At 36.0% G+C, this 23,997-nt stretch overlaps 1 protein-coding gene across 3 annotated transcripts; it reads right to left on the reverse strand.

Moving 5' to 3' along the window:
• On the reverse strand, positions 1–23,997 carry LOC112775750 (uncharacterized). Of its 3 annotated transcripts, none has more exons than XM_072228929.1 (19): positions 23,835–23,997; positions 7,901–8,005; positions 7,447–7,557; positions 7,246–7,302; positions 6,988–7,064; positions 6,511–6,610; positions 6,348–6,421; positions 5,888–5,997; positions 5,691–5,794; positions 5,390–5,443; positions 5,251–5,306; positions 5,109–5,147; positions 3,680–3,821; positions 3,389–3,573; positions 3,200–3,267; positions 2,934–3,006; positions 2,538–2,599; positions 1,128–2,415; positions 1–587 (listed from the first exon to the last, which is right to left on the reverse strand). In XM_072228929.1, exons 2-19 carry the CDS (start codon positions 7,979–7,981, stop codon positions 326–328), a joined length of 2,943 nt encoding a protein of 980 aa, XP_072085030.1. In that variant the 5' UTR covers positions 7,982–8,005; positions 23,835–23,997; the 3' UTR covers positions 1–325. The 3 variants fall into 3 exon arrangements, with proteins under 3 accessions (XP_072085030.1, XP_072085029.1, XP_029151429.1); XM_072228928.1 differs by lacking the exon at positions 23,835–23,997 and adding an exon at positions 8,159–8,565; XM_029295596.2 differs by lacking the exon at positions 23,835–23,997 and adding an exon at positions 8,423–8,544.

Genomic DNA, 23,997 nt, shown 5'->3' on the forward strand with positions numbered 1-23,997 from the left:
GGCTAAACAATTATTGATATTTTATAAATTTAATTGTGGTAAAATCAGATTATATCTTGGGAAAATAAATAAGAATGTTCATGTTACATGCAATTATGCAAAGGTGACCTACATTGTTCAAAAGTCAAAACTAACATGCTATAAGATTACAAGTAAAATGTCCTTATTTCTTCTTCCAAGACACTAACCCCAACCCTGAAAGACGCTTCACCATTACTTAACATCTTTTGTAGAAGATTGGGGGGTAAGGAACAATGTGATAAAGGTTTTTTTTTTTTTAAACCTATACAAAAATTGTGCTTTTTGGCAATATTAATAACAATCATCAGCACGCACAATGAAACACAGAATTTCCGAAGCATTTTGCTTTATTTGCAATTTTTCTTACACCTGTTTCATTATGGGGGAATCCTCCATTAAGAGGAGATAGGTGGATTCTGTCCATGATGTTAATTTTAGGGGCATCAAGAATTGCCTTGGGCAATGTTAATGCATATTGCATACCCCAAATTGAAAGTGGCCTCATGTAGATGAGAGACCTGTAGTGTCCATCCATTGTCCATGCCTCTGGTGTCTGAAACCAGTACCTGCATTATGCCAAACCTGGTGAATTAGTTCATTTCATTTCTTTAGACAAAAGACAAGAAGTTGCTTCACCCCAAATTGAGAGACTAATCAAATGTATGATTTGATGAATTCAACTAATTATCAATTTAAACAGCAAGAATGAAGCCACAGAATTGTAAGTTTGGCGGGAACTTTTTGCACACAAGATGTATGACAAACACCATCACACTTTCAACCTCTAGTAGATGTTGTGACATAAAGTTAAGAACTCAAATTCAATACTTGATGATAGACGTATTTACCAAAATACTATTATTAACAATGATGAGAGAAAAAACAAGAAAGGATTCGCTTATTTGTTGTGCTATAGATATTTTAAAATTGGATACATTAATCACGTCTTTGTAGATCTGAGTTTGGGATAAAATTAGTTCAAGGGAGTAATTTCTAACTACGCATCCAATAATCCTAACCCTATTACGGTAAACGAGATGCAAGAAAAAATGAGAATGCTGGAAAACCACACACAATTATGGAGGATAGATGACAAGAAAGTTTACCCGTATCCATCTTCTGACCAGCCTGCTTGAAATATACCCTCGGCAGTTGCGAATGCCTCCTCTTCCATTCCTGCAAGGATCATCGTAGAAGCAACACCGTAGGTCACACCTGTCCAAATTTCACGAGACTGCATGCAGGTCTCATCCACCTTGCCATTGGGATGCATGCCATTCACGGCCCCCATCTTGCCTCCTTTAACTTTCATTACATTGAAATCATACACCTTCCGGAGAGCACTTTTGATCTTGGACTCATCAAAAAGTGGAGGAAGCCCCGATGATGCCGTATACCATTGCCCAGCCAATTGATCAGCTTGAATTGATTTACTGTTACTACTTGATCCACTGTCATAGTTGAAATAAGAACCATTCCACAATTTCTGTTCAAATGCTGGTTTAGCCTTCAAAAACTTCCTTTTGCATGTTTCTGCAAAATCTCTGTCACCTAGTTGAAGGGCCATTGCAGCTGCGGCTTGAAGGGCAGCAAGCCAAAGGCAACCACAATAAGCACTCACACCATGCACTGTCCATGTATCATATGTTTGATCAGGGAACCCATCATTCTCAATAAGACCATCGCCATCTCTATCAAATTGTTCCATATACTCCATTGCAGCTCGTACAGCAGGCCACACATCAACTCCAAAGGACATGTCCCCTGTTGCAGCAAAATCTCGATACACCTGAAGTACGAATTTGGGGTTCAGGTCCTTCCACTTGCTAGTATCATGAATGTTATAAGCATTCATTTCACGCCATGGATCGTGTGTCCCAAGATCATGAGGCACAGCCCCTCTAACCTTACGAATTCCGCAGTTGCCCTCTGCCAGAAACTTCACTTTTCTTCCATCTTCACACAATACAGCTTTAGCGAAGTCACGCTGTATATTTAATTCAATCCTTGGAAAGAGCTCAAGAAGGGCAAACGAAGCATAGAAGTGCACATCATATGTGCACCACATGATATATTCAACACCTTCCAAGTACAGAAACCTTCCGACATCATCTCTGTCATATTGCTGGTCCATCATTGCCAGAGTAACACTAGCATCACTTTCGTGGGAGAGATCACCACGATGTTTTTCATCCACACCATCTACCATGCAATCAACGTCACTGGCACTATCTGTTGTATACTCAACATCATAGGTGCTATCTGTTGTACGCCCAGCATCTGCACCTTGTCTACGACTCACTTTGGCTTCAGTCACTTTGACTTCTGTATTTTCCAATTCTTTTACCTGATCCCGGCTTTTATTCCTCATATTTGAAGATGGCAAAGGCGAGTCTGGAAGACAGATCAAAGAGTCTTCATTTATTAGACTAATCTGACAATAGCAAGATCCACCAAAAAGCAGATTTTATGCAGGTTACTCAATCACAAAACAATATACTTAAATGAATACATACCAATCCAAATTGTTCCTCCAGCAACAAGAAAGTAGAGTTCATTAAACAATGTGAACTTGTACCTGTAAATGAAAATTTAGTTATATTATTTAAACCAACAGAAGCTTCAAAAGTAAGAGTTGATCAAATGGAGAACAATCTGATAAATATGGGGGGAGGATGATCTAGGAAAGATTGAGAGAAACCTTTCTTAATTAAAATAAATAACAAAAATTTACAGACAGAAGAGCTAGTCATGAACTAGCAAAGAAAAAAAAAAGAAAAGTTCTGTTTTATGTTTTTTGCACATACTGAGAGGCTCTAAGCTAATATTTACCTGGCAATTATCCATAACAAACAAATACACAAGTTGATGCTTAAAAATTAAAATGTCTTCATGCTTAAACAGAGAATTACCATTCTGGTAGTGACTCATCCTGAAGAATAGGATTTTGCCATTTCTCAATGTCTTCTTCCCATCGTTTGTATTCTGTTTGGAATTTAAAACATAACAAGGTTTGTAAATATTACTGACAGAATCTAAAACCACTTAGAAACATTACTTTAGAAGCATTCATATCTTTTATCCCTTTTTCGGTGTGTGAAGATCATAACATATAATACTAATGCAGATAAACCACAGTAAGGAAGAATATCAACTTCAATCCAATCAGACAACATACGAGTTAATGCATCATGGGCCAAGTCCTTTGCAGCTCTCTCAGAAGTCCCATAAAATTTTGTGTATCTCCTGCAGAGTAAAAGAATTGAAATTATTCAAACAAAAGCGCACCACAAAAAAAAAAATGGTCGGCATACTACGTCTTACTAGACATTTACTATATACAATATTCTTACATAATTCTGATTACCTATGAAAAGTGCTGCCTTTTGAGAACTTTACTTTTGGAGATGACCATGCAAGACTAAATGCCACAGTGCATTTTCCATGGGGTTCCACCCACGTCGAAGCTGAAACAGCAGCACATAGAGTCTCTCCAGGTGATGAGGGCATACTAGCTCCAGAAGAGAAATTCTCCCGGTCAAATTGTCCATCCTTAATATGCAACAATTTAACTTAGAATCAACCACATATATTTTGCCATGAAGGTAATGGTGATATAAATATCATTTAGAATCCCCAAAATAGAGGTAATCTGTACCTGCACCATTTTACACCACATGCCTTTTGCTGTTGTGCTACTTTTTTCAGAGAGCCCAAACTTCGGTAAAACAGAAACACTAACATTCTGTGTCTCACATGCAGCTATTGCAAAGGTTACAGGAGGGTTACCTTTTCCTGTCCTGCATTGGAATAATTTCCAGTAAAATCATCAGTTATATAGCAGTCAGGTGCAAATCGTACATAGATGGATCTTTCATTGGTAATTTGTTTGTGAAAGGATTAAATGTCATCGTAGGAACTACACGACATTACTTGAATAGCAATAACAATAATAATAATAATAACAACAATAATAATCATCATCATCATCTACACTTCCTCAAAAGCTAAATCACTTCGATTTTTGCATATCTAAGTTTTCAACTTCAGTTACAACAATAACAGAGTCTTATCTCACTAGATTGGGTCGGCTATATGAATCAAACGACGCCATTGTACGCTATCATGTATCATGTCTGTTGTGGTCAACTCTTTTAACCTGATGCTCTACTGGTCTAGAAACATAATATATATACAGAAGATGGTTGTTGGACTAGTATTCTGTTCTGGATAGCCTTTTTTCTCTCTCTCAGATATTTGGCCTAAAAATCATTTCTCATGAAAATATACCCTTTACCATCCAGCAAATCACCTTTTAAATCATGCTTACCCCTTTCAGTGAAATACTACTTAAAGCACCTTTTAGAAAAATTTTATCCATAATATAAAGTCTCTACAATCCCTTTTCCCTTCTGAATTAACATATCCAAACATAAATTGAGGACTTAGTTTCCTAAAACGGTTTCGTAGATGATCTTTGTTTTACAGCTTCTGAGTATTCCATTTATTATAGAGGACTGTAAAAACCTAAAGTTACATGCTCCTACTTCTACCCATGCAGTAAATCCATATCAATCTATTCTAATTAATACAGAACAGCTACTGAGATCACCTGACTTATGAGTCAACTACTGCACAGAATACTATCTTAACAGAACAAAATTTTAGTAAAATAACAGCTTACATTAAAGTATCCAAACCAGAAAACAAATCCCCTCACAACTAGTTCTTATATCACCTTTTCCTTCCAAGAGATCTAAGACCATCAAAACATATCACAGGTCTCCACGACATCTCGACACCCTGATAATTCTTGACCAATTGTTTCCCCTTTAATCTTATAACACAGCCTTACTCAAAGCATAAGCTCTCACACCTAAACTTAATGATCAAGGAAAAGCATCCTTCTCGGTGCATCTTAAGCACAGCTAGTTAATAGGGATATAGGGAAAATCAAACCTAAGCAGCAATACCCCCTTTGGAATAGTCAGAACTTCATGTCATTGTCCTATTATGGATTTAGGTACAAACTACAGAGAAATATGCAAACCAACCGTCATATATAGCTATAAGGTTTGATAACTTGCTTGTGATGTAGAAGTACTCCGGAGACTCCATCTTCAGCTCTGTGAATGAGAAAAGGTTTTTGAAAATAAAGAAAAGAGTCAAGATAATGTTTTGAGCTTGTGTTATAGATAAGCAAAGATATATCAAGATAGAAGAACTTACATAAACGGCTCATTTACATGACCTCCTGTTAAGTGTGAGTTTCCACCAATGGAATTCTGCAGAAAATTGATATTGATGGTTAATTTAATCGAGTTGTGTGCTTTTTTGTGCAAAATAATTATAATGAAAAAAATCTTACCGCCCAAGTAAATAGAAGGCTGACTTTAGCTCTCTCCTTACCAGTGTTTACCAACTGCAAAAGAAACAAGTATGACTCTCTAATAAGCTATATATTACCCAGCTAGATGAATGTAATATGGATGCAATAGATAATATTGAACAAAGGTGCAATGCAGAATATCAATTCCTTCACTCACTTTGAAAAAAAGGTAACATGAATTAAAATAAATGTTTTCAACTAAGAAAACAAAAACACACCAACTATTCTGTACTGTGGAAATATAATCAGAGAAAATGACAATAGCTGGAGAAATACATACTGTATAAACAAAAACAGCAGCTGGTAGACTGCTTTCTCTATAATTATGCGGTATGAAAGGTGATATCTGCCGGCAAGACACTTTAAGTTCTGGGTCTGGCTCACCTAAGAATTAGAACACCGCTATTACGCCATAATTCACAAGGACCATACGTATCTAGAGAACAGTTGAAAAATAATTAAAACAAATGAAGATACCATCATAAACTGTCCAAGCTCTTGGAAATAAAGCATGGTACGTTGAGTGCTGGCCATTAAGATTCCACCCCCATGATGATATACCCTGATCGTCAGCTTTCTTGTGGGACCTGAAAAAAGAAAAGTAACAAGAAAATTTGAGTTGATGTATGTATTGAGATATATGAAAAGCAACTAATGAGAGTAAAGCACACAATAATTAGAAACCCTCTTTAGGTTTAAACAAAAACCAGACTGATGGATAAACACGCACTGCTAGAAAAACCATAAAACCAAATGAAAAATCCCATCACTGAAAAACAGATGTCAACGAAAGCTTATAATAAACAATAATAAATAAAAACATTTTGAAGTTTGAAAAAAACGCCTATCCCCCTCCCCCACCCTTTCTTTTAATCTTACATTACAGATGTTATATTTATGAACATTGGTTTCTAAAATTTCATAAATTACTCCTTACCCTAAGCCTTCATGCTGTCCAGGCGCCAAAACTGATGCAAAGCTTTTGTTTCCTCCATCTCTACTAACAAAAATCTGCCATTTAGAGTAAATAAATAAGATAATACAAACATAAGAAGCAGTTCAAAAGGTCAATATTAAGCAGAAAGAAAAAATGAACGTACGGAAAACTGGTTGGCCATGACAGGTGAAGCTTCACATAAACCAGGGATAATTTGCCATTGTCGGAACTCACCTCTAAATCCCCTTGATATGCTGCCACTCCTGTGGAGGCATATGAACATTGTACAAATCAGTAACAGAAGAAGAAAGACCTATTTATTACAGAGACTTGCTACCAAAGTTGAACAAGTGACCAATTGAATAAAGAAAGAGTGCCCCATTAACCAGCGGAATGGTTAATCCTATTATGAAAAATAATGTTTTTACACACCAAAAGTTGGTATCCACTTAGACACCTTTTAAATCCAAGGGGTGGAGAATGCACATGTTCGAGACATGAGTAAGGTCCAAAATCAAATCTAATGGTAATAGAGCGAATGTCCTTTTTTGGCGTCCAAATAACATTTTTGTGTAAAGTAACATACAGGACTATCCATTCAGTTGATTAATGATCCTATTTCAGTTGGAATCGAACATACCCCATCCCTCCAAGTGGAACTCCTTGAGTTGCAGATGGCTTACAACTTTCTCGAGTGAAAGGATCAATAGGGGCTTTCTGCAGACACCAGAGAAACAAAAAGTCACTTCTCATGTCTGGAATCTTTAACTTTCTATAGTCTATAAAGTTAATCAACTCTTTTATCATAATATCAGGGAATATTAACAATAATAAAAAATAAATAAAAAGAGAGAGCAATGAATGGCTAGAGAAAATGAAGGATAATTTGAAAATTTACCCTTCCATGAGAAGCCTCTTCCCTTACGTATGACCATATGCGTATGCCTAATCGAACCTGGAATTTTGAAGTTTAATAAAATAAGACACAGGAATATATCCAAGAGGAACAAAAATAATAATTAAAAACAAACTTGAATAACTATATGCAAAGATTCCATGTACTAAATTAATCAATTCCAGTCAGAGAGATAACACTTGCCATCTTAATAGCTTCCATAAAAGTGACACTAAATTCTTTAAGAAGATTGGCATGGCTGTTTAATCTCCTTCTCCAAGCTTGCTCAGGTGGTGCAGCACTATCAAAATCAAACTGCAAAAAGGGTGCAAAGAACACTTCAATTTTATTCAGCTATGATATGATTAACAAATCAAAAACGCATGTAGCACCATAAACAGTTGCCTTAGCAAATACATTCATTCAATTCACTTTTTTCCTTAATCATTAAATGGTAATATGCAACTCAATCATTCCACAGGGAAAATAAAAAATAAAAAAACATAGAGCTTCACATCAAGTCCAGAATTCAAATTTTCAGGCAAACTCATGCTAAACCATCAGAATACTAAGATGCCAATTCACCAGGAACGAAAATTATTGGAAAAAATCAAAAGCTGCAAGACACAGAAAAAAATTAAAAAGTTTAGAAGCTTACCAGCTGTAAAGTGGCTTTATTGATATACTCTTCAGGCGGCCATGAATTCTTTCTACAGTGAAAAATGTTGCCGCTAACCATGATCAACCGAAATCAAAGAACCCTCTTTGGCCAAAAAAAAAAATCACAAAAAAAAAGTAATCACTTGCAACAGATCCTCATGGAAATTCAAAACCCAGGCACAAGTTCTTTTCCTCAATTGAATCCAAACCAACAATCAAAACTGACTTAAAGCCACAGAAAAACTATTGATCTCACCCTAAAAACCAAAAAAAAAAAAACACTGTTCTGAGTTGTTGTGAGTTGTGCTTGGAGTTGAAGAAGAAGAAGAAGAAGAAGAAGAAGCTGGATAATAATAATAATAATAAGGTTATTCGAATTTATCGGGATATATTGATTAAAACTAAAAATGGATTCCAAGTTTTTTTTTCCGGAAACAGGAGATTCGAATTCTGAGAGAGAATGATGCGTGGCAATAGCAGGAACAGCCGCATGTACCACCGAGTCAGAAAGAAGACTCACTGAATTCAATTCAATTCCAACCAACTCGCTGAGTCGCACACACTCTAACTCGGATCCACAAAAAACCAATTGAATAGATTTGGAATTGGAATTGGAATTGGAATAGAATAGAAAGGAAAAGAAAGAAAAGGAAAGAGTAGAGAGAAGAGTGAGACGAGAGCCACCCCTTTTTATTTATTTAATTATTGCTAATTATTTTGTGAATAAATTGGTGGCGACACAATTTTTGAGTTTTAATTTGAAGTGTGAATGAGGTAATGCGTCGGTCACTTTCTCTCTCTATCAATTTTTTTAATTCCTCTTCATCGCGTCGGTGTTAATTTTTTTTGGTGTTAATGATACCACTAAACAATTCTTTTCTTTATTTTTCTCTCATTATTAATTTCTCAATTTTTTTCTATCAATTTTTTTATCAATTTTTTTAATTTCTCACTAAGGATTTGTTAGACATTATTTTTAGAAAATATCTTTTTTAATATTTTTTTAAAAGATTTTTTACAAAAATAAAAATAATTTTATGTTTAAATATTTCATATAAAAAGATTTTTTTATTTATTAATTATGTTCAAATAAAATAAAATATCTATTAATTATGTTTAGATAAAATAAGATAAAAAAAATTTTATTTATTTATTATGTGAAAAATATCTTTTTTTAATTTAAATAAATATAAATTATAATTTTTTAATAAAAATATTTTTTATTTTTTTAATATTTTTATTTTTATTATTAAAAATTTATCATACTAAAAAACAAAAAACAAAATATTTTTTATTAAAAAATTATCAATTTAATGATGCATAAACAAACACTAAATATTAAGTATTTTTGTACATATATATATAATACACATAAATATAAATATTAATCATGAAATGATAAATAAAATTATATAATAGGTGATTTTTAGCCTGTGATTAGGATAGGGTAAGAATTTTTTATATAGTTGATAATTTGTAAAATTTTGAAAAATAGATTCTGTATATGATTTTTTAGAATATAGAGGAGTCTAAAAAAATTTCTGGCTGCAAATTTTGAACACACAATTCTCCGTGATTAACTGACTTTTTGATGTTTTAAATTTTTTGAACAAAAATGTTACTTGTCTTTTAAAATTTAATTTTTAGTTAATTTTTTAAAAATTTATTATTATTTAATTAATTTGAATATCAACTTTTACGTATTAGTTATTCAAAAAGTTAAAAAATTATTTATTTTTTATTTTCTTTTTTTTTTTAAATTCAATAAAAATAATATTTAAAAAATATCTAATTCTACTGTTTTTTGAATCCGTAACCTCACCTTTTGATTTTTATTTTCATAAATTTAGGAACAAACTCAATTTGTTTGATTTTTATTTTCATAAATTTATTGGAACAAATTCTGGTTGTTTAGGAACAAATTCTGATTTTTATTTTCATAAATTTAGGAACAAATTTTGGTTGTTTTTCCTTTTTTTTAATTTAGAAACACGAAATTTATTGGACAACCACATTATGCTTATATGAAAAATAAACTATCAATTATTTATATAGGATATTAATGAGTTTAGAAAACTTTAAATTAATTTGATGATGATTAAATATTATTAAAATAATTAATTACAAAATTATTAATTTGAATTTCAATTCGCACTTGTTAATTGATAATTTTGTTACTTGTAAATTGTGGTCTGGGCCAAAAAATAACAAACCTAACGTGAAGCTAAAGTTCAGCCTTATACAAAATTGTTTAAAAATGCGTGGTTGAGTTATTTTGTTAGTTGGACCAGAAATTTTGGTAAATAAGCCCAAAAATAAAATCTTTGTTGCAAGATCAAAGATAGGTCCGAAACTAATATTGGAAGAAAGCAAAGTTTCTTGCTTACACGGATACCAGTGCCGCCCCCTCTTTTGATGGATTTCAAAATTAAATTAATTTGCATTAATAGCATTGGAAACATGAAAGAGAAAGTGAAAATTGATTTGATAGCCATCAATTCTATCACGCGCTACTAAGCAAAGGTGGAAACTTAATTCATTTTAATTCTCTTTCTTGGTTCCATTGAAAGTTTTTCAATTTTCTCTCTCTTCTCTCTCAAAGTTTCGGTCACTTCTTTGTTAGGAAGAAGGATGAAGAAGCAAGCCATCAGAGGTAGAAGCAGAAAAGCTATGTACAAGCAAGAAGCCATTGTGATGATGGCATTAGCAAAAAGAAGATCTACAGTAGGGTGTGGTTGAGATCGTTGCCACTTATGATAAGAAGTGGTGAGGAAAGCTCAAGCTCTCCATACCCGAAAATGGAAGAAGATCAAACTCGGTCAGAGAAGAATATCCCTTGGGGTATGGCTCGTCTCTACTTTTGATCAATAATCACAGAAGGTAGCTACTGTAGCTACGTGGAGGAAGAGGCAGAAGATAGAGCAGATGGAACTGTCAAGCATCAAGGACTCATCAAGGGTCAGGAATTCTTCTTGGGAAGCAAGTCAAGATGGAAGGCCCGAATTGATGAAATTTGGTGAGAAGGGATGAAGCAAAGGTAATTGCATGTTGGATTTTACATTCGGTTATCTCTCTTCTCTCTCTGGCCGAATCGGTTTTGTGTTGAAGAAGAAGAAGATTAGCTCGGTTCAACCGTTTCAACCTTGGAGGCTTCCCCTTCTATAATAAGGGTAAACAGCTAAGGCTTGAAGCAAGGAGAAAAAGAGCAAAAGCATAGAGTTCTTATAGCTATCCAAACTAACAGAAGTTATTCTCCTTCAATATGTTTCATGTTGTACTTTTCTGTTTAGTTTTGTCTGTCTTGAGTCTCATGGTGGAAAAAGATAAACAGTGAGGTTTGTATGAAAAAAGCCATAGAGCGGAAAAAGGCAGAGTATACAAAATTAAAAGAAAAAGTCATAGATGTTCTAGAGGTCCTTTGTATATCTGTGTTGTGTTTCATGATTCTGTGGAAATCCCCTTAAAAGTTGGGTTAACACTTAGCAGTTGAAAGTTTGGTAGGTGACCAAGTCAAGTTCATGATTGGGGATAGATTCTGGACTTGTCCCGGATAGTGAAATTCCAATTCCATCATTGTTGTGATGGAGACTGGTAGGCTGCACTGCATTTAGCAGCTGAACCAGGATACTTCTGGATGTGATTCTCTCTCTCTACTCTACTCAAATTTTGATTCTGTTCGAAGGAGACAAAATTAAAAAATATCTCCTCATTGGTTACGAGACAAAAAGAAAAAGTCTCTTGACTAGTGACGAAACAAAAAGCAAAACTATCTCCTTAAACGTTTTAAAAGAACAGTAAGATTTACTCAATAAAAAGGGGCTAAGATTCAACCCCCTTCTCTTAACCACTAATAACCATCAAATATATATAAAATTTATAAATATATATTAAAATAAATTAAATAACACATATATAATGTATTTATACACAAAATAATGATTTTGATAGATAATTTTTTGTGTAACATAGTGTATTTTGTTATTTGTTGTGGATTTTTCTCTCTATATAAGTTTTTTTAACTTTTTATTATATAGAAATTAAAAGTGTTAATAAGACGCAATTCTTTTATATGGTCTGATAAGATATAATAATTAAATAATGATGTCAAAAATATTTTATATTATCTACATAATTAAAATAATTTTTTTATATATAACTGTGAATTGAATGTTAATATAATGTCAATTATTAACACTGCAAAATGTCACGGCCTTGGACACACTCCAACGCTACCGTGCCGGCACTCGGACTTACTCAACCTCTTGAGCTAAGACCAAGTCAGCCTAACCCTCAATATTTAGCAAGAAAGTTAAGAACACAAGAGAACACAAGAGAAAGGAAGCTTTGGTGGAAAGAACACTTTATTACTCAAGTGTTGGTTACAAATGATTTACACACCCAAACTCTAACTCTCATCCCTATTTATAGCCATCCACCTCCTCAATGGATGGTTAGGATTAAATCTAATCAACGGTCCAGATTAATCATCCAGAACCTTCTTTACAAATATCTATCCTACCACAACTCTCTAAATGTTTCTAGATTATTCCATATCACCCTTTATACTTCTATATACATCTACACTCTTCTAGAATACTCTATGACCTTCCAGAATCTTCTAGAACCTTCTAGGGTATTCCGGGACCTTCTAGGACATTCTAGAACGTTCCGGAACCATCTAGAGTATTCTCAAACACTCCAGAAAACTATTCAAACACTGTTAGATCTAACCTTCTAAAATTTTCCGTGACATTCTCCCCCACCTAATGCGCAGACGTCCTCGTCGCGTTCTGTTCATGATAGCGCTCTAGGTGTTCTTGAAATTGCCACAGATCTTCGCGAGTTTCCCAGCTAGCTTCAGTTATCGGGAGCCCTTTCCACTTGATCAAGTATTGGATACTTGGTGGTACTCCTCTTCGTCGCACGACGCGATTAGCTAGGATCTCTTCGATTTCTTTGTCAAAAGATCTAATCACCACAGGCGGAGCACGACTCGAGTTACCTCTACTCGGTTCGTCTTGGTCCGCATGATATGGTTTAAGCATACTCACATGGAAGACCGGGTGGATCTTCATAGAGGGAGGGAGTTGTACTTTATAAGCAACCTCCCCAACACGTCCAATGATCTCAAATGGTCCTTCGTATTTACGGATTAAACCCTTATGAACCTTGCGAAAGGCTTTGAATTGTTGTGGAAGAAGTTTGATCATTACCTTGTCTCCCACTTGATAGCTTGCATGCCTCCTCTTCTTATCTGCCCATTTCTTCATCCTCTTGGCAGCTTTGTCGAGGTAAGAACGAGTGACATCTGCTTGTTCTTCCCATGACTTAATCATATGATAAGCTCCAGGGCTCTTCCCTGAGTAAGAGGAAGAAAGAGAGTGAGGCGTAAGCGGCTGTTGTCCAGTCACAATCTTGAACGGACTCTTCCCTGTAGACTCACTCCTTTGCAAATTGTATGAGAACTGAGCAATGTCGAGGAGTTTTGTCCAATCCTTCTGATTAGCGCTCACAAAATGCCTTAAGTAACACTCGAGTAAGGCATTCACTCTCTCAGTCTGCCCATCGGTTTGAGGATGGAAGCTTGTTGAGAAATGAAGCTCCGACCCAAGGAGTTTGAACAACTCTGTCCATAGTCGTCCTGTGAAGCGTGGATCTCGATCACTAATGATGCTCTTAGGCAATCCCCAGTACTTCACCACATTCTTGAAGAATAGTCGTGCTGCTTCCTCTGCAGTGCAGTCAGTAGGGGCAGGTATAAAGGTAGCATACTTCGAAAATCGATCCACTACCACGAGAATAGATCCAAACCCCTCGGACTTCGGTAAGGCAGAGATGAAATCTAGAGAGACACTTTCCCACGGTCGCTCTGATGGAGGCAGAGGTTCCAACAACCCACTTGGTGTCTTGTTTTCAATCTTATCTTGTTGGCACATAAGACAGGTCTTCACATAGCTCTCCACTTCATCTCTCATTTGAGGCCAATAATAAGAAGATTCAATGAGTGCTAAGGTCCTTCGCTGACCTTGGTGACCAGCCCACTTGGTGTCGTGGCATTCCCTCACTAATTTTCTTCTTAGATTTTTCCATTTAGGGACGTATAGTCTTTTCCCTTTAGTGTAGAGAAGGTCATTTTCTAACCAAAATCTTTTGGTCTTACCTTCTCTAGCCAACTCCACCAACTTCTTGGCTAGTGGGTCGTGATGCAACCCTTCCTTGATGGTATGCACAATATCTCCTTCAACCATAGAAATGGCCGACATCCTGTATGGTTTTGAGATAGGTGGTTTCGCTCCTAACTCCAATTCAATGTTGTCATCCCTCTTTCTTCTAGGTGGTAACTGCTTTGACAACTCGAGAGGTATCACATCCTTATTTTCTTCAAGGACTTCCTTGATTTTAGGGGGAACATCTTCTCCTTTGGCTGTTGACTCCTCTTGTAGTAAAGCCAAAGACATCATCTCCTCCTTCTTGAAACCTTTCTTGAGTTGCATGGTCGAGAGCATCGGAATTCCTCCAGCCTTTGAGATTGTAGGGACCATGCATGGAGACCCTTTCTCCATGACGCATACTATATTGTAGTATGGCATAGGTATTATATTTGCCTTCCTTTGCAAATCGAGCCCGATGACTATTTTAAAATCGTCCATGGGTGCTACTGAGAAATCCACAAGGCCCTTCCAAGAACCAAGAGTCATCTCAATCCCTTTTGCTACTCCCTTAAGGGGTTCACCCTTGGTATTCACGGGTTTGAACCAGCCATTCTTTTCGGTGATCTTCAACCCAAGCCTCTTTGCTTCATCAGGCGTGATGAAGTTGTGTGTAGCACCAGTGTCGATCATAGCCATGACGGGTTTTTCATTGATAAAGGCTTTGACATACATCACGCCTTTCTTTTCTGCAGTGCTTGCCTCTTTGCCCTTCACAGCATTCATGTGTTGGATAGATCCAACACACTCAGTTACTTGAGTTTGAGCTTCTCGTTCCTCAGCGATAGATGCCAAAGTCCCTAGCTTGGGACAATCCTTCATTTGGTGCGGTCCCTTGCACACGAAGCATCCTCCTTTGGGCACGAAAGCCTTCTTTTTTTCTTCGTACTCTTTCTTTGAAGAGTATTTTCCTTCCTTCTTGGTTGAGAAGCTCTTCCCCTTGTCTCCCCCACCTTTAGCAGAACTAGGCTTGGAGGAAGACTTAGGTTTAGAGTCTCCCCTATGATACTCAGTGAGTGATTCGGCCACCACGATGGCCTCATCGACATCCTTAACATTCCTTCTTTGTAATTCTTGCTTTGCCCAAGGTTGGAGTCCATCAATGAAGAAGAACAATGCATCCTCTGATGCTAAGTTGGGGATTTGAAGCGTGAGAGTAGTAAACTCCTTTACGTAGTCGCTAATCGTACTCTTGTGCTTCAACTCCCTCAACTTCTTCCTTGCTTCATAAACCACATTCTCAGGGAAGAATTGTCTTTTCAATTCCCTTTTGAAATCTTCCCATGTGGCTATGTTGCAAGAGCCCTTTTCCATATCTACGCACTTTCTCCTCCACCACAAAGTAGCATTATCAGAAAGGTAGAGAGCTGCAGTGCGTACCTTTATTGCTTCTTCGACCACCCCTTGGCCTTCGAAGTACCTCTCCATTTGCCATAGGAAGTTCTCCACCTCGCGAGCGTCCCTTACGCCCTTGAACTCCTTTGGCTTGGGGAGATCAATCTTTGTCGTCTCCCTTATAATGGTTGGTCGAGATTTCGCCTCCTCGAACCAAACTCGAACTTCCTCAAATAGCTTTAAGGAATTCTCAAGCTTCTCTTCAATTTGGAGCATGCTTTCTTTGAAAGCATCTAGTTCTCCTAATACGTGAGCCTCGAGGGTCTCCTTGTCATGTTCTATCCTTTGGAAGCGCTCATCCATAGAGGATAGAACATTTTCCAACATAGAAACTCTTTCTTTTAAGAAGTTAGAGTCCTTACCTCTAGGCTCACTTGAAGAACGGACCTTCTTGCCTCCCCATTGAGAAAGAATAGTATCCCTTCCCCTTTGAGACTCAACATGCTCCATGGTGATACTAGAAGCCATTCCCACAAGCGACTTGTGCTCCCTCTCGAACCTTGCTCGGATACCAAATTGTCACGGCCTTGGACACACTCCAACGCTACCGTGCCGGCACTCGGACTTACTCAACCTCTTGAGCTAAGACCAAGTCAGCCTAACCCTCAATATTTAGCAAGAAAGTTAAGAACACAAGAGAACACAAGAGAAAGGAAGCTTTGGTGGAAAGAACACTTTATTACTCAAGTGTTGGTTACAAATGATTTACACACCCAAACTCTAACTCTCATCCCTATTTATAGCCATCCACCTCCTCAATGGATGGTTAGGATTAAATCTAATCAACGGTCCAGATTAATCATCCAGAACCTTCTTTACAAATATCTATCCTACCACAACTCTCTAAATGTTTCTAGATTATTCCATATCACCCTTTATACTTCTATATACATCTACACTCTTCTAGAATACTCTATGACCTTCCAGAATCTTCTAGAACCTTCTAGGGTATTCCGGGACCTTCTAGGACATTCTAGAACGTTCCGGAACCATCTAGAGTATTCTCAAACACTCCAGAAAACTATTCAAACACTGTTAGATCTAACCTTCTAAAATTTTCCGTGACATTCTCCCCCACCTAATGCGCAGACGTCCTCGTCGCGTTCTGTTCATGATAGCGCTCTAGGTGTTCTTGAAATTGCCACAGATCTTCGCGAGTTTCCCAGCTAGCTTCAGTTATCGGGAGCCCTTTCCACTTGATCAAGTATTGGATACTTGGTGGTACTCCTCTTCGTCGCACGACGCGATTAGCTAGGATCTCTTCGATTTCTTTGTCAAAAGATCTAATCACCACAGGCGGAGCACGACTCGAGTTACCTCTACTCGGTTCGTCTTGGTCCGCATGATATGGTTTAAGCATACTCACATGGAAGACCGGGTGGATCTTCATAGAGGGAGGGAGTTGTACTTTATAAGCAACCTCCCCAACACGTCCAATGATCTCAAATGGTCCTTCGTATTTACGGATTAAACCCTTATGAACCTTGCGAAAGGCTTTGAATTGTTGTGGAAGAAGTTTGATCATTACCTTGTCTCCCACTTGATAGCTTGCATGCCTCCTCTTCTTATCTGCCCATTTCTTCATCCTCTTGGCAGCTTTGTCGAGGTAAGAACGAGTGACATCTGCTTGTTCTTCCCATGACTTAATCATATGATAAGCTCCAGGGCTCTTTCCTGAGTAAGAGGAAGAAAGAGAGTGAGGCGTAAGCGGCTGTTGTCCAGTCACAATCTTGAACGGACTCTTCCCTGTAGACTCACTCCTTTGCAAATTGTATGAGAACTGAGCAATGTCGAGGAGTTTTGTCCAATCCTTCTGATTAGCGCTCACAAAATGCCTTAAGTAACACTCGAGTAAGGCATTCACTCTCTCAGTCTGCCCATCGGTTTGAGGATGGAAGCTTGTTGAGAAATGAAGCTCCGACCCAAGGAGTTTGAACAACTCTGTCCATAGTCGTCCTGTGAAGCGTGGATCTCGATCACTAATGATGCTCTTAGGCAATCCCCAGTACTTCACCACATTCTTGAAGAATAGTCGTGCTGCTTCCTCTGCAGTGCAGTCAGTAGGGGCAGGTATAAAGGTAGCATACTTCGAAAATCGATCCACTACCACGAGAATAGATCCAAACCCCTCGGACTTCGGTAAGGCAGAGATGAAATCTAGAGAGACACTTTCCCACGGTCGCTCTGATGGAGGCAGAGGTTCCAACAACCCACTTGGTGTCTTGTTTTCAATCTTATCTTGTTGGCACATAAGACAGGTCTTCACATAGATCTCCACTTCATCTCTCATTTGAGGCCAATAATAAGAAGATTCAATGAGTGCTAAGGTCCTTCGCTGACCTTGGTGACCAGCCCACTTGGTGTCGTGGCATTCCCTCACTAATTTTCTTCTTAGATTTTTCCATTTAGGGACGTATAGTCTTCTCCCTTTAGTGTAGAGAAGGTCATTTTCTAACCAAAATCTTTTGGTCTTACCTTCTCTAGCCAACTCCACCAACTTCTTGGCTAGTGGGTCGTGATGCAACCCTTCCTTGATGGTATGCACAATATCTCCTTCAACCATAGAAATGGCCGACATCCTGTATGGTTTTGAGATAGGTGGTTTCGCTCCTAACTCCAATTCAATGTTGTCATCCCTCTTTCTTCTAGGTGGTAACTGCTTTGACAACTCGAGAGGTATCACATCCTTATTTTCTTCAAGGACTTCCTTGATTTTAGGGGGAACATCTTCTCCTTTGGCTGTTGACTCCTCTTGTAGTAAAGCCAAAGACATCATCTCCTCCTTCTTGAAACCTTTCTTGAGTTGCATGGTCGAGAGCATCGGAATTCCTCCAGCCTTTGAGATTGTAGGGACCATGCATGGAGACCCTTTCTCCATGACGCATACTATATTGTAGTATGGCATAGGTATTATATTTGCCTTCCTTTGCAAATCGAGCCCGATGACTATTTTAAAATCGTCCATGGGTGCTACTGAGAAATCCACAAGGCCCTTCCAAGAACCAAGAGTCATCTCAATCCCTTTTGCTACTCCCTTAAGGGGTTCACCCTTGGTATTCACGGGTTTGAACCAGCCATTCTTTTCGGTGATCTTCAACCCAAGCCTCTTTGCTTCATCAGGCGTGATGAAGTTGTGTGTAGCACCAGTGTCGATCATAGCCATGACGGGTTTTTCATTGATAAAGGCTTTGACATACATCACGCCTTTCTTTTCTGCAGTGCTTGCCTCTTTGCCCTTCACAGCATTCATGTGTTGGATAGATCCAACACACTCAGTTACTTGAGTTTGAGCTTCTCGTTCCTCAGCGATAGATGCCAAAGTCCCTAGCTTGGGACAATCCTTCATTTGGTGCGGTCCCTTGCACACGAAGCATCCTCCTTTGGGCACGAAAGCCTTCTTTTTTTCTTCGTACTCTTTCTTTGAAGAGTATTTTCCTTCCTTCTTGGTTGAGAAGCTCTTCCCCTTGTCTCCCCCACCTTTAGCAGAACTAGGCTTGGAGGAAGACTTAGGTTTAGAGTCTCCCCTATGATACTCAGTGAGTGATTCGGCCACCACGATGGCCTCATCGACATCCTTAACATTCCTTCTTTGTAATTCTTGCTTTGCCCAAGGTTGGAGTCCATCAATGAAGAAGAACAATGCATCCTCTGATGCTAAGTTGGGGATTTGAAGCGTGAGAGTAGTAAACTCCTTTACGTAGTCGCTAATCGTACTCTTGTACTTCAACTCCCTCAACTTCTTCCTTGCTTCATAAACCACATTCTCAGGGAAGAATTGTCTTTTCAATTCCCTTTTGAAATCTTCCCATGTGGCTATGTTGCAAGAGCCCTTTTCCATATCTACGCACTTTCTCCTCCACCACAAAGTAGCATTATCAGAAAGGTAGAGAGCTGCAGTGCGTACCTTTATTGCTTCTTCGACCACCCCTTGGCCTTCGAAGTACCTCTCCATTTGCCATAGGAAGTTCTCCACCTCGCGAGCGTCCCTTACGCCCTTGAACTCCTTTGGCTTGGGGAGATCAATCTTTGTCGTCTCCCTTATAATGGTTGGTCGAGATTTCGCCTCCTCGAACCAAACTCGAACTTCCTCAAATAGCTTTAAGGAATTCTCAAGCTTCTCTTCAATTTGGAGCATGCTTTCTTTGAAAGCATCTAGTTCTCCTAATACGTGAGCCTCGAGGGTCTCCTTGTCATGTTCTATCCTTTGGAAGCGCTCATCCATAGAGGATAGAACATTTTCCAACATAGAAACTCTTTCTTTTAAGAAGTTAGAGTCCTTACCTCTAGGCTCACTTGAAGAACGGACCTTCTTGCCTCCCCATTGAGAAAGAATAGTATCCCTTCCCCTTTGAGACTCAACATGCTCCATGGTGATACTAGAAGCCATTCCCACAAGCGACTTGTGCTCCCTCTCGAACCTTGCTCGGATACCAAATTGTCACGGCCTTGGACACACTCCAACGCTACCGTGCCGGCACTCGGACTTACTCAACCTCTTGAGCTAAGACCAAGTCAGCCTAACCCTCAATATTTAGCAAGAAAGTTAAGAACACAAGAGAACACAAGAGAAAGGAAGCTTTGGTGGAAAGAACACTTTATTACTCAAGTGTTGGTTACAAATGATTTACACACCCAAACTCTAACTCTCATCCCTATTTATAGCCATCCACCTCCTCAATGGATGGTTAGGATTAAATCTAATCAACGGTCCAGATTAATCATCCAGAACCTTCTTTACAAATATCTATCCTACCACAACTCTCTAAATGTTTCTAGATTATTCCATATCACCCTTTATACTTCTATATACATCTACACTCTTCTAGAATACTCTATGACCTTCCAGAATCTTCTAGAACCTTCTAGGGTATTCCGGGACCTTCTAGGACATTCTAGAACGTTCCGGAACCATCTAGAGTATTCTCAAACACTCCAGAAAACTATTCAAACACTGTTAGATCTAACCTTCTAAAATTTTCCGTGACAAAAAGCTCTTATATGCTCTAATGATTTAGGGTAAATCTGGACCAATAGTTCAAATTTCAAGCTATTGTCTCAGTCCACATCACTAAGAAATAGTCAAAAAGGATTAACTTAAAAACGAAAATTGTCAAAACATAATATAGATAAGCATATGTTTAATAAGTTTTATTAAAAATAATATAAATGTGAATGTTTTATTTATAAGAAGCGCGTGGGAAATGGAAGTTGCAGCTGTAAAGTATGGAATGCCAAATTGGAGAGAAAAAAGTCAATTTTTACATAGCAAGTAGCAACCAATAGCTTCTTTAGTAAAATGGATGGGCATCTCATTCATACATACTCCGTTATATCAAATTTAGCCGAGCGCAAAGCGCAGAAAATTAATATTATAAAATTTTTGTACATAATTTTTTAGATAATAAAAAATAATAGATGAATTTTTATTTTATAATTAATTATAAAATAATTTATATAACTCTTAAAATAAAAAAATATATCATAATAAATTTTGAAATATTAATTAAATTTAATTACTCTGTTGGTCTCTATAGTTTCGCAAAATTTTTAATTAGGTTCTTGTACTTTTTTTTCTTTTTGAGTCCTTACACCAAAATTTTTGTTTAATTGACTCTCTACACTTTTTTTTCTTTTATTTGAGTTCCTGCACTAATTTTTTTTAGTTGGATCCCTATAAAATTAAGCCAATTATTGTTAAGAGGGACCTAATTGAAAAAAAAAATTGTTGCAGGGACCCAATTAAAAGGAAAAAAAGTATAGAAACCTAATTGAAAATTTCGCAAAACTATAGGAACCAACAAAATAATTAAATCTATTAATTATAATAAAAATTAATTTATTAATTTATATTTTTATATATTAAAATATTTATTTTAGTAAATATTTAAATTTGTAAATTGTATTTTTCTGAAAATAATTCTTAAATTGTTATCGAATCATAATTAAAAATGAATAATCAAAGTTGTTCATATGTAATTTTTTGTAGCTATTTTTTAGTATTATTATATTTGATTATTTGTACATTTAACACTAAACAAATGTACAAAGTAAATACAAATATTGGTCTGTTTGCTTAATAATATTCTATGGTGCAATTTTGATGTTATATATTGTACCAAAGTTGAAAAGATTGGAGAGATTTTTAATAATTTATGTGAAAGATTATGAGATTGATAAAGTAACAGTAATAAGAGTGTTGTTATATATATATATATATATATATATATATATATATATATATATATAAGTAGATTATAACACTATGTAATTTGAATATTTATAATTTAAAATTATTATTATTATTATTGTTATTATTATTATTATTATTATTATTATTATTATAATAGATGATAATTGTATTTAATCGTTATTTTATAATTAAAATTATTAATGACACGTAGTAAATTTAATTAATTAAGGGTATTGATTAAGTGAATATATTTTTTTATTGTAAAAAAATACATACAAGAGAATTTTTTTTTTAATGATTATCGGTTTATCACCTATTTAAAATAGATGACATAGCCTAATGACAAGAGAGCTTTCTTAATAATTGTCATTTATACAAAATAGTTGATAGATACGATAGAAAGAAATTAAATGGTATAAGTTTATTTTACAATAATTTCATATCAAATTTTATATAATAAAATTAGATAGATAAATGGATAGATAGATAGATAGATTTCCCGTGTTCAAAATAAAAGAAAGATTCGCATGTTTTTTTAGAGTATTAAATGTAGAGAAATGCTAGGTTAAAAATTTAAAGGTGTTCGATAAATATGGGTTTAACTGTTTAAGCAATAAAGACATGAGTTGAGAGATATAAGAACGTGGAACTTACACAAAATATGTAAAATTCGCATCTTTGATTGTTATGCGTACTTACTTGAGTGACATAGTAAATTGGTTCGATTCATTTTGGGCTATTGGATACAATCAAATATTAAGACTCTAATCATAGCCAGATTTAATGGACTTTGATAAGATAATGGAATTTCAATGACTCAATACTAGGCCGGCAATATATACTCTATTCGTGGATATCTAACTTGAATCAACCCGTTTGAGTAGAGTTGTCTATTTTATCTGCTGTGAGTAGGGTAGGATAAGGTGCAAATTTGTCTGCGGATAGGGTAGGATACGAATTTAGGGTATACTCTATCCTATCCTACTCGCATCCTTAATATATTATATAATATATATGTAAAAGTTATATATATGTATAGTGAAAAAAGTGAGTTTTGTACTCACAATCTTCTTCTTCTAAAAATTTGAAATAATCACTAGGCTAATTGATGATTATATTATTTGTAATTTTATGTTGAAATTCTTTAAAATTTTATTGTTTTTAATTTTAATTTGAACTTAGTTTTTAATTTTCTATTTTATTAATACGTATGAAATTTGAAATGGTTGAATTTTATATTTATTTAATATTTTTTTGTTTCTGTGAGTATGGTCGAGTAAGGTAGAGTTTAGAACTTTAGGGTGCGGGTAATTGGGTAGGGTTAGGGTTGAGAGATTTTCAACCCACGGTTAGAGTAGGGTAGAATTTTAAGAAAGTTTTTAACCCGCGAGTAGAATTAGGGTAGAATCTAAACTCTACCCTACCCTACCCATTGCCAGTCCTCCTCAATACCCAACTTGATAACTCGATTAGACACATATTCTTTAAAAGAAAAATATTCAAGTATTTATTTAATTGTAGTTATACTCTATTCAAATAGAGATTATAAATATTAGTTTTTTGTTTTGGTTCCTTAATTAATTTGTGTTTTGTGAAATTTTTATTTATTTTATTTTTTTAATTTTGAATTATTAAAAATATAAAATCAATATAATCCGATACCAAATTATCAGAACCAATCAAAATTGATTGATTAGGTGTTTTTTCCCTCCCATTTTCCCCCTCTAATCCCGAACTACAACAATCCTATCATGTATCCTTTAGAGAAATACTTTAAAGACCTTTCAAGTTTCAACCATGTTGTTTGTTTCGAATGTACCCGTATCAATCGGCGTGTCTATTTTGTATTACGTTTTTGGAGACATCCTAATATCGTTATCTATGACTGTATGAAAGGCTGAAAAGTGAAAACTTCTATTTTCCCCCCAAAATCCACCTTTAAATTTGTATCAAAATATTTGGTAATTTTCCTAACAATTGAAAAAATAATTAGAATGCGTATTTGTGGACCAGTGGCTTCCATTGCTTTTCGGTGACAGAAACTTCTAATACTTCAACAGAAGCTTAAAGACAAACCAAGAAAAGGAAATGTGCAAAAAAATTACAAAATATGTATTAGATATAAATAATATAAATACCTCGAAGAACTTTACTTATCGGCAAAACTTTTTTGCTTAATTGTACAAAGCTATTGTGTTCTCAGCAGACCAATCCTTTACTATCAAGAATTTGATGAAAGAAAATTGTAGAACTAAAGAAACTTTAGAACTGGAGGGGTGTTTAACTCAATGGTGTTGTCCC

The sequence above is a fragment of the Arachis hypogaea genome, chromosome 19 (assembly GCF_003086295.3).
Source record: "Arachis hypogaea cultivar Tifrunner chromosome 19, arahy.Tifrunner.gnm2.J5K5, whole genome shotgun sequence".
Classification (NCBI taxonomy): domain Eukaryota; kingdom Viridiplantae; phylum Streptophyta; class Magnoliopsida; order Fabales; family Fabaceae; genus Arachis; species Arachis hypogaea.

Excerpts from the sequence above, each read along its gene's own strand:
- LOC112775750 (XM_072228929.1), bottom strand. The coding sequence starts at position 7,981 with ATGGTTAGCGGCAACATTTTTCACTGTAGAAAGAATTCATGGCCGCCT. Across the intron at positions 5,444-5,690 it reads CTGCTGTTTTTGTTTATACA|TTGGTAAACACTGGTAAGGA; the intron begins GTATGTATTTCT and ends TTTCTTTTGCAG. Across the intron at positions 3,268-3,388 it reads AAAGGCAGCACTTTTCATAG|GAGATACACAAAATTTTATG; the intron begins GTAATCAGAATT and ends TTTACTCTGCAG.